The 11,076-nt window shown below is 54.3% G+C and overlaps 1 protein-coding gene across 2 annotated transcripts in view; it reads right to left on the reverse strand.

The window, feature by feature from the left end:
• Positions 1 to 7,425, reverse strand: part of SLC25A42 (solute carrier family 25 member 42) — a 28,318-nt gene extending 20,893 nt beyond the window's left edge. Inside the window, exons 1-2 of one of the 2 annotated variants that reach the window (XM_047696623.1) lie at positions 7,284 to 7,308; positions 195 to 291 (exon numbers count right to left, since the gene is read on the reverse strand). In XM_047696623.1, coding sequence (XP_047552579.1) covers positions 195 to 196 — 2 coding nt within the window. In that variant the 5' untranslated portion in view covers positions 197 to 291; positions 7,284 to 7,308. Of the gene's footprint in view, positions 1 to 194; positions 292 to 7,283 lie in introns of both variants that reach the window. The other variant, XM_047696634.1, reaches the window with a different exon arrangement.
• Between the last annotated feature and the right edge of the window lie 3,651 nt (positions 7,426 to 11,076).

Raw genomic sequence — 11,076 nt, forward strand, 5'->3', positions numbered from 1 at the left:
AAATGTTTGCGCAAACGTTGGGGGCGGGGGCAGCTTCCCAGTTGATGGAGCTTACAAGCAGTCATGGAATGGATCCTGTAATCTTTCAGTAAACAGAAGCCAATTAACATCCTCTCTGGCTGTTGATAAAGGCTGTTTTCTTTTCCAGTTAATGGGCATGAACTTCTGCGGTTGAGAGAGCGGTAGCATCTTACATAATGACTGTTCCCTGGTGACCCAGCCCCAACCAGCTGTTGCCTGTCTCTCCCTGCTACATTCCCTTCTACTTGGGTCTTCCAGACAAACTGGCCTCTGCAAGACACAGAACATCCCCCTGTCAATCACTGTCCTGGGTCCTTTCAACACTGGGCTGCTGACACCTGTTACCAACTGCACTTGAATGACCAACAACAAACCAAGGTACTCAACGCTGCTCATGCTCCTCTCATAAGAGGGTACACCTGTGGAAAGCCCTCATCCCCAAAAAAGTCTTGTGTTTTCGCCGTGGGGAGCCTAGCACAGTGCTTGTTATCTACTCAATTATTTGCTGGCTGAAGTCACTAATTGTTTGGATATACGAGGTTTTGCTTTGGCTGTACTCTCCCCACCCTGTGCCTGGCAAACTCCTCCGCAGCCTGCAAAGCCCTTCCTAAATGTCCTGGCCTCACCTCCCAGAACTTAGTTGCTCTGCCCTATGCTGAGCACTCTGTGGTTCCCTGTGGCACGAGACGGGGCTGCTTTCCACTGGCTTCCCCGGCTGGGCTGGGGGGGGCGGTCTGTGGGAGGCAATGCCCGGGGCTGTGTTCAGGGTCCTTGCTTAGCAAGCAGTCAGAGGCACATACCTGCCAACAGGGGCTTCTGCTGTCTGTCATCCGGCCCCTCGGGCACCCTTCCCAGGGCAGCAGAAATGCACCTCTTCTATCCTGTCCACATCCTTCCCCAAGTAGGACCATATAGGTTCCCAGCCATACCACACTGGTGTTGTGGGAAGATGGGGTCTGGCGTGTGACTTTGGGCATGTTACTAAACCTCCCCAGGGGGCGCCTGGGTGGCTCAGTCGGTTAAGCGTCTGCCTTCGGCTCAGGTCATGATCCCAGGGTCCTGGGATCGAGCCCCACATCGGGCTCCCTGCTCAGTGGGGAGTCTGCTTCCCCCTCTCCCTGGGCCTGCCTCTCTGCCTACTAGTGCTCTTTCTTCCTCTGTCAAACAAATAAATAAACCTCCCCAGGCCTCCGTTTCCATCCGTTACTCTATTCCCGGGGTAGTGCTGGTCAGCTGGGTCACGGGTGTGGGTAAGTATCATTCCGCCTTATACTAAGGAGTCAGACGGAGCTGGGATGGAGCCCATTGCACACCACCCGGTCCTACTGAGCAGGCCTCCCCAGTTCCTAGATCTCACCATTCAGCCTGCATCCCCCATGCCAGGGCCTCTGAAAGAGCTAAGCATCAGGTCCTGGTGTCCAGCATCACCCCACCCCTGCTTTCTCCAGGTTCATCTCCCCAAAGCGTTAAACAGAAGCTGGCTGGCAGGGCCCTGCTGCCCGCCACATGACAATGGTTTAGGAAGCACGTGTTCCAGCCAAGTGCTCTGCCAATGCCGGCGCCCCTGTCCCACACAACGGGCGGCGCCATCTCCCACACTGACATTCAGAGCTAGCTGACACTTGGCTTTGACCCGTGAGCTCCATGCCAAAGGGGCTGCTCACAGCCCCCAAACCTATCCCTTCTTCAAGGCCTGGCTCCCACATGTCCCCTTGCCAGCCCAAGGCTAGACCAGCCTAAGGCCTGACCAGTAATGGGTCCTGTCTGCCTGTCCAGTCTGCTGGAAGCCGGGCCCGCCAGCCTCGTCCCTCCCCTCCTTCAGCTACAGGATCTTCCTCCAGCTCTGGGCGGCTACTCCAGGGAGTTCTAGGAACACCTGTCCCAGAATCCCCAGGACACTTGTACGGGATTCCTGAGCTCCTCCTCAGGCTTAATTTGGGGTCTCCTTAGTGAGGCCTGGGAACCTGCCCTTACGGCAAGGACACATACTGCATCCTGGATGGGACTTGGGTCAGCATGGCTAATTAACACTGAATGGAAACATGTATGTTCTCTTTTTCCACTCATCCCATGGCAAAGGCGCATGACCTAGAGATGGAATAACAGTGATGACATCTGTCAGAAGCACTTCATGGGCACATTTCATCAAGGCAGGCTTGCAACTGGTCACAAGGTATTGTTACCTCCTGCCCCGGTCCTGGTCCCCTGTGCTGGGGAGGCACGGGTTGGGCTGCTAAGGACTCTGAGCTCAGGTATGGTGACTGTGCCTTGTTGGCAGTGGCCTCGCGGTGAGTTCCCTCCTGTGCCTGTTACGGGCTCCATGGACTAGGTCCCTCAATCTCCTCTCACACTCTTTGCCTTGTGTTCCCAAATACCCAGGCTCTCTTGTTCCCTTTGGTTGCAATGCTTTGCCATCTAGCTAACTCCTTGCTGGCTTTCAGATCTCTGAGAACCTTCTGCTCCCTGAGTTAGCAACCCAATCCTCTGCTAGAACTCATCAATTACAGAGCTCTGGTCATTTGGTGAGAACGGATCCACATCTCCGTCCCCTACCCTTCTGAGCCCCAGTGTTTCTGCCTCCTCTGCATCTGTCCCTGTCTCACAGGTATTTACAGACTGTAGAACAATGGTATGGTCAGGCTTCAAGTTCATTCATTCTTGGAGCCCAGGCTCCGGGCACCGTGGTGGCATTTCGGCCGTCTTAAAGACACCCATGTCTAACAGCAGCATAAAACACGAGTGCCACCGGTGACTTGCCTAAGGGACAGGGGTCTGGATTCGGGCTGACCCACGTCCATCTTGGCTCCTGTTATGTTCTCCCCTTGGTGACTCTTCTACAGACTGGGATGATCTAGGACCAAGCTCACAGTCCAGTACACACACGCTGAGGGCGGGCAAAGAGCAAAACATACATGCAACAAGTTCGCTTGTCTGTGTCCTTGCTAGCTCTGGGCAGATGCCTCCACCTTCCAGCAAGAAGGCAGATTGAGTGAGGGGCTGCCCACTTCAACCGCCCAGCCCTGTTTTGCCTGAAACAGCAGAGGCAGCTACACACGCACTTCTTTGAATAACATCCTGGCAGAAATTCTGGCTTTGCAGCCGGAGGGGTTAAATGGTGCCCCCCCACCAAGTTCATGGCCATCCAGAATCTCAGAAAGTCACCATATTTGGAAATAGGGTCTCTGCAGGTGAAATGAGTTAAGGATATTGAGATGAGATCATACTGAAATTATGGCGGGCCCTAAATCCCACAATGGGTTTCCTTGTAAGAAGAAAAACACAAAGGGAAGAGCAGTGTGTGAAGATGGGGGCAGAAACTGGGTTGAAGTGGCTATAAGCCAAAGCCCCGAGGACTACCAACAGCCACCAAGCCAGGAGAGGGGCCTGGTGACATTCTCCCTCAGGTCCCCTGGGAGGAAGCGACCCTGCAGTCTTAGTCTGTTGGGGCCGGTGACAGAAGACCATAGCCTGGGTGGCTTCCAGACAATATGTCTCACAGTTCTGGAGGCTGGGAAGTCCATGATCAAGGTGCGAGCAGACTGCGTGTCTGGTGAGAGCCCTCTCCCTGGTCCACAGATGGCTTCTCGCTGTGCCTCACCAAGCAGAAAGGGCAAGGGCCCGCTTGTAAGGCCTCTGATCCCATTCAGCAGGGCTCCACCCTCACGACCTAATCACCTCCTCAAGGCCCCACCTCCTAAAGCCATCACTTTCGGATTAGCTTTCAACACAGGAATTTCAGGAGACAACCATCCATCTCTAGCACCTGGCAACACCTTGATTTTGGCCTTCTGACCTCCACAACTATGGCGGAATGACTCCCTCTTGTCTAAAGCCACCCAGTTTGTGGTAATCTGTTACAACGGCCCCAAGCCGCTGACATGACAGGAGTCTAAGGCCAATGCTCCTGGCACCAGGTGGTGTCCTGCCCAAGGCCCTGAGGTCATTCCTCCCCTCCCTGGATCTCTCAGGCCTCCCTGTTGACACAGCTCTGACAGAAAACCTGGCTTCTGCTGACCTTTGTTGCGACCCTAGAATCCAAGCACTCAGCTGCAGCAAAAGGTACTCAGGAAAGAAAACAAACGTTGACAAGCACATTTTAAAAATAGCGCAGTGACCGGGGAGGGGCCGCTGGGGGCCATGTTCTACCTCTTCAGCTGAGTGTCAGCTTTGTTGTCCTTTACACTCTCTTTTCACACGCACATTATGGACTTGATATTAAGAAATATTTCGCACTCCAAAGAGAAAATATAACGCATTTTTAAAAGAGCTGGTTGGTGAAATCCAATCAAGCTAATAGTTCTGATCATCTCAGCATTCCTCTAGTGTCTAATTGCCAAAACCGAAGAACAAAAACAGGACGACAGGTGGGAAAAGGCCTGGCCTCCGTCTGATGATGCCCTCCACCTGGCACCAACGGCGGGAAACAGCTGACAACTTCCCCCAAAAGATTTAACATCTGACTTATCTCAATCTCATCTGACAGTCAAGTTCTCCTGCTGGATCCAAAGGTAAAAACAAAAACTTAGTATCAGCCAACATCTTAAATCTTCCCTCCCAGGACTGTGGCCAATGCCCAGGTCTGTCTCTTGCAAGTGACGGACCCCCCCCGCCCCACCCAACCCGGCCCCCCACCAAACCCAAGGTTTCCTCCACAGCTCTACAGAGGAGGGACTCAAATATTCCTTGGATTGAACTTTAGTCCAACTGGGGAAGAGGAATACAGATATAATGTTTAATCACCACTGCACGGGCAACACCCAAGAGATGGACAGAAAGCCCAGAAGTGGCGTTCAAAAGGAGCTGTCGGGCGGCGCTTTACCTATCAGACTGGAGAAACCAGGACACTTGATTGTTCTGGCTGCTGAGGAGAGGGAACAATCAATCCAGTTTTACAGCAGAGAGAAAACTGAGGGCAGCACAAAGTCTCTGGAGGAACATTCCCATTCCAATGGACATGCCCTTTGGCCTGGCCTCTCCTAGGAAGCTCCCTGAAGACAGGGAGGTTTCAGAAGCATCTGGGCTGGAACCCACATACAATCATTGCGTATCTGCTCATGCCTGGGTCCATCTATTCATTTCAGCGCAGCTTGTAGGAGAAAATATGAGTGACAACTTCAACAGTCATCGGCAAGCGACTGGCTATAAAACTGGCACACCCATTTGGTAAGAATCTCAGGTAAATCTATCAGGGGTTTAAAAGAGGTGGGGGATATACAAGCCATAGATTATCTCTGGTAGGAAACAGGGCAAGTTGACAATGGATGCTTCCAGAAGGGTACAGGGTGCAGACAAATCCGCCTGGTTTTCACTGTATATCCTTCTGTATCTTTTTTAACCATATAAATCAATTACTTTGTCCAAGTTTATATATTTGCATTTGTATATATGTAACATAAGTACATCTGTAGTATATAAAACGTGTGTATATGCACATATAAACATGAATGTATACATCTACATATATACACACACACACACATGCACATACATAAACACAAACATTTTAAATGACACTTTTGGAATGTGGACAGAAAACCCCCTTGGCTTCGGTTTCTGAAGGTGAAGGTGACACGACCCTCTGGCATATTCTGGCACCATCTTTGCCAGGAGAGGCAGAGGGGGTGAGGCACTATACAGACTTCACAGGAAACCACACCATGTTATGACTTTTCCACAACAAAGCTACTGTCTCCTTCTATGCTGCACGCTTGCAAATCATACTCCAGGGAACTTACACAGTTCCAGAAAGATCATTACTTCCAGTACCTCATAAGTTTTATGGTTTGGCTCAGAGTGGTTATAGTATTAGCTCTCCTCACTCTGAAGAGTGTTTCCCTACTCTCTAGGTTTATCGGCTTTAAGAGCCCAAGGAGTTCTTGAGGGTCAGCAAGGGGCTTCGGACTGCAAGAGCTGGGGTCAGAGGCCGGAAGCCTGTAACTCCCTCCCAGGCGACCCAGCTGCTGGAGGCAGCCAAGGTGTTGAAGTCCTGCTCCTGCAGTGTCCCCGCCCCCACCCAGCCCAGGACACTGAGACACGTGCTACAGCAACGATCAGGGGCCGCCCCTTCCAGCTCAGTCTTTCCAGACTCAAAGTCATGACTCCTGAGGAACAGCTGCAGAGAAGGTGGGGGTCCCCTCCCCTACCAACCCCTCAGAGAAAAGCACAACAGATGGGCAAAAATGGGGAAGGTCTACAAAGAAGGGTCAGCAAAGCTCAGGGAGGGATGGGCTCTGCCTCCCCAATTCAAGTCTCTTTATGTTTGTTGCTGATAAAATGGAGATAATTCTGGGTTTGTGTGGCCAAAGGGATTATTGTAAGCCTGGAAATCACATTACAGACTGTCAAAAAAGAAAAGATAACATCTGGGTGGGCTCTTCTTTTGGGTGGGGGAGGGTGATATCCTGAGATTGCTAGGCTTGGGTGAATGTTGGGGCACCTGGGTGTGAGGGGAGTTGCGGTTCAAGGATTACAGAGAGGGGCACAAATACAGGTGCACATTTAAGAAAGTACAGGTGGGCACATAGACTGGGGTGTGTGATGGAGAAGGCCTGGAAACTGCACAGGGCAGGTGGAGGGATGGGGGAGATTACCTGAAGGCCCTAACCCAAGTGGCTGAAGGAAGGAAGGAAGCAAGAGAGGGGCACAGACCTGGACGTGAGCAAAAGCAGTGAGGGGATATGAACCGGCCCAGGTGTGAGTGGGAGACCACGAGTTGGGCACCACAGCCTCAGGCATAAGGCTCTGCTCAGTGGCAGAGGTGGGGGTGCATGGATCTGGGTGTGGAGGTTTCAAGAGGAAGGATTTTAGGTGATCTGGGGGTGTCCATAAGGACGGGGGCGGTGGCAGGTGTGTGAGGGAGAATATGAGTGGGGATACGGACTCAAGTGCGTGTGGGTGTGAAGATCCAACTGTGCCAAGCGCCTGGAGACATGGCCCCAGAGGTGTGGGGGATGTCAGCGAGGTGGACAGTCTCAGATGTATGGGGGGGGGGGTGTCAACAAGAATGGACATGGTGTCAGGTGTGCGCGGACTGTGAGGGTTCAGATCCGGCTGGGAGGGCCCCCAAAGAGCACCAGACGCGGGGTGTGTGTGGGGCGGAGGGCTTTAACCTCTCCCTACCCCTGCGACGCTGCTGTCACGCCCTGTTTCGCCCGCCCCCACCCCCCCGGACCAACGATAAGACCGTGCCTCGCCCTGGCTCGGCCCGAGGGGCGCGGGCCCCCGGACGCCTGCGTCACCCCGGGCCCTCTGCTCCCCCTCACCGGCTGGGACGCGTCGCCTTCACAGCCGCCGCCGCCACCACCGCCTCCGGGCCACCGCGGCTCCGCCTGGCGCACCACCCCTCCCAAGCGCGCGCGGCGGGAGGGGTTCACGCCACGCTCCGATTGGCTGCACGATGGCCAATCGGCGTCGAGAAAGACAACGATTGGTTGTCATGAAACAGACGGGCAGCCCCCAAGGCCAGTCACTGATGGGTAGAGGCGGACTATTGGGTAAGGTTTTCGGTCCCAGAGGTGGTCCTGCAGGGTGCTAGGGTGCTGGAGGTGAGAGCGGGGCGGTAGGCGAGGATTGGAGCTCTGGCAGAAGACGAGCATCCCTAATGACCAATCCCTGAGGGGCAAGGGTAGGGCTCCGAAGTGGCTGGCGCGGTTGGCGCGAGAAGAACGGAGGGCGTAGCCTAGAGGGCGATGAGGATTGGCTGCGACGCCGAAGACAGGCAGGCCCTGTGGCGGATCGCAGGGGCCGTGGGCGGTGTGCCTTGCGACAGGGCAGGAGAGTGCAAGGTGCAGAGTTTGGCCGGGAGCGCGGCGGCGGTAGGTGGCCTCAGGTGCCCCGGGCCGGGTACCCTGAGGCTGTGTCGAAGAGGCTGGCCCTCGGACCTCGCAGCGCGGAGGCAGGACCTCCAACTCTGGCTGTGAACACCGGCCATCGCTGCTGACAAGACTCCTGGATGATTTTACATTCCTTCACTCCCCGCTATTTCCCTGCCAACTACAAGGAGAAGGCAGACTCTCTGAGGTCACTCAGGCTTGTCCTCTGCAGCTCCGGGGTTTTGGAAGTCGCGGAAACAGGTGGAATCCTACCCATGAGCTTTATGGCTTTCTGCAAGTATTGTACTTGTCTGATTTCAAGCTTTCTCGTTTACGGGATCCAATGACAGCCCCATCCGGCCTCCTCCCGGATAAGCCTCTGTGAATCAACTGAAACCTAACCACTATCTCATGAGGTCAAAGCGACCACTGGCCATTTTACGGAACAGAGTGCAGAGAGGTCCAGCTCCTTGCCCACAGTGCTTCAGGTGGCTGAATCTAAGGGTGAATTTAGAGCAGCCTGCTCTTTGGAAGTGGGGTAAGGCAGTGTCAGAGAAGAGCCACCAGGGCCCTGAGCCATCTGGGCCGATTCCACGTCCAGCCATAGGCCCAAGACATAACCTTGGGCAAGGTGGTTGTGGATTAGTTTCCTCAGAGGACAGGGATTCCTACACCTTGATCTTTCCTCTTTGAGGCTGCTCCCCTGGGAGAACTTATATCCCAGCCCTTGCCTTGACCTTCTGGTGAAAGCATTGGACCCTCAGCAGGGCCATCTGGCCCATGAGCCTCAGCTTCTCTGTGAGGTGAAGTTCATGGGATTCTTCGAAGACAGATGCCAGCAGTTTAGAGAAGACACCTGCCATCCAGTGCTTCGCTGTGTCCCTGGCACCCCCAAGTCCACCCAGTTCTCTCACTCACCAAATGCACTCTCCTAATCTCAAGGGCAGAAAGGGTTACAAATGTTCCCAGATACTGGCTCTTATTTCCCCTAGGTGCTGGCTAGGGTTGGTGGAGATCAAGTTCAGAACCAGGGAATGCTGGGAGGGAGCAACCTGAAGCTAGGCCTTAATAAGGGTTCACCTTTCAGGGTTGGGCAAGTCCCCTGCCTAGTTCTTGATCCACAACATCTCAAAGGGCTGCCGGTAAGGGGGACGGTAAGGAGGACGGGGAAAACACTGAGGCTCACACTGTCAATGTCACTAGCCTGAGGCCACCATCTGACTCAGGATATTCCCACCTGGGCCTCTCTCCCATACCTCCCTACTGTGGTTTGCTTCCCAGCCAACTTCCAGGCCCTGATCTCCATTCTGCTCTCTGGACAAGCAGAGGACATTGGGGTCCGCTGAACACCTAATGGGTGTCAGATCCTTACTGGGGAATTCCCAGATGGTGGGGGGAGGGGACAGCACCCACTTTGCCCATGAGAATACTGAGCCTCACACTACAAGTGTTCCTTGATGAAATGGCCAGAGGCTGGGTTTGAATCCCTGCTGTTTTTTACTTGCTGGCCACCAGACCTTCAGCAAGTGACTCAAATTCTCTGCTTCAGTTTCTCCAACCACCTTCCAGGTTGAAGGCAGCACTAACGAGATGAATGGAAGTAAAACACTCACAACTTCACTGGTCCACAGCCAGCGCTTTTTGAGTGTTGGTGATAGATAAACTGTTCTCGGGGCCTGTTTCCCTTTCTGTAAATAGCACTTCATGGAATGTGGACATAGACCAACTATGGGTGGGGTTTGCCACCCAAAGAGGGAGAGATATTCATGCTACAGGAGTCCCTACCCACAGCACCCACCTGCCAGGTCCTGGGAGGGAGGCAGCAAGCTCCTGGAAGGTCTCACGGTACTCCCAGGGACAGTGCCAACTGAGGCAAGGGTCAGGCAGCAGCCCAGCACCAGGCTGCCTCCTCTGAGAGTGCCAAAGGCACTGCCTGGGCTCTGGCTTCTTTTGCTTGTCAGCATGCTGGCGCCGATCAACCTCCCTGCCACCTTCCAACAATGGCCAGTAATGCCCCTTGGCACCAGCGACTGACACCCCCACTGTGGGCACTTCAGCTGTGCCTGGCCAGGGTGCCTGGGATCCCAGCTCTTCCATGTCAGCCTGGCTGGCTCTAGGCAGGACACTGTCTCTCTGTCCCCCAGTCTCCTCTAGGTCTCGGGGATCCCTGAAATCATCTGACACGATGGCTCTGAGCCAGGCCTGGGCAGAGTGACAGGGCTTAATCAATGGAGGCCAGAGAGCCATTTGCCCAAGGTCAGGTTAGCAATGCTGGCAAGAGAGGAGGGGCATGGAGGCAGGCCAAGCTGGGTTCTCATCCCACTGTGGCCCCTCAAAGGCCTGTGAGCCTATTTCTTATCTGAGAAATGGTGTGCATAGGCCCTGCTTCTCAAAGTTGTGTGTATAAGCCAGGACCCTGGGTCCTTCCCTGGGTGGAGGGGTACCTGCTGAATGCAACAGTGATGTCACCCAAACCCAGCCGGTGTCAAGGCAGTTACAGTCAGCCTCCCAGAGATTCAGAGAGGCTGCGCCACTCACCCAAGAGCGCACAGCAGTAGAGACATAGCCTGAATGTGCTGGCCCCTCCCCTGCAGGGGTTTCCTCTTCAGCTCTGGTTTCCAGGTCATCAACGGAGATGGCAAACACTCTTTAGAGAGGGGCTATGGTCCTGTATAGCAACACACTTACCCTGTTTTCAGGGGAGGGGAGGAGGCTGAGGTTCACCTGAGGCGGTAGAGCAGGGACTGGAAGCCAGGTTTGGCCAACCTCAATTCTGTGCCTACCCACTCTGGGGACCTCCAAACAGACCCTGAGCCGTGCTCACTGACGAAGTCCGTTCCTTCAGACTAAGGTGGAAAGGATGGAGAAGCTAGAGCCCTGCCTCCCCCAGAGAGGCCTGCAACTGTAGGAAGGCTGGCCAGGAGCTCGTCGGGGGAGAGGACTAGAGCTGTGGGGGCAGAGGCCTTCCCTCTAAACCACCCCCTTATTATTTAGGTGTATATTCAAAAACATTCAGAGGAAGCTGGAGCAGAGCAGGGAGACGGGAGCCTGCTTACATGCAATTCCTGGGCAGTAGGGATAAACACGAAAGCACATAAGCAAGGCGACCTCAGGTAGGCTCAGAGATCAGAGACAACACAAGAGGTGATGGGACTAGGGCACCAGTGAAGGAAAACAGCAGGGGATCTCTCCTGGAGGCAACATGTGAGCTAGAACTTGGTGCCAGGGAAGAGGCAGCCATGGG

This window comes from Lutra lutra, chromosome 1 (assembly GCF_902655055.1).
Source record: "Lutra lutra chromosome 1, mLutLut1.2, whole genome shotgun sequence".
NCBI lineage: Eukaryota > Metazoa > Chordata > Mammalia > Carnivora > Mustelidae > Lutra > Lutra lutra.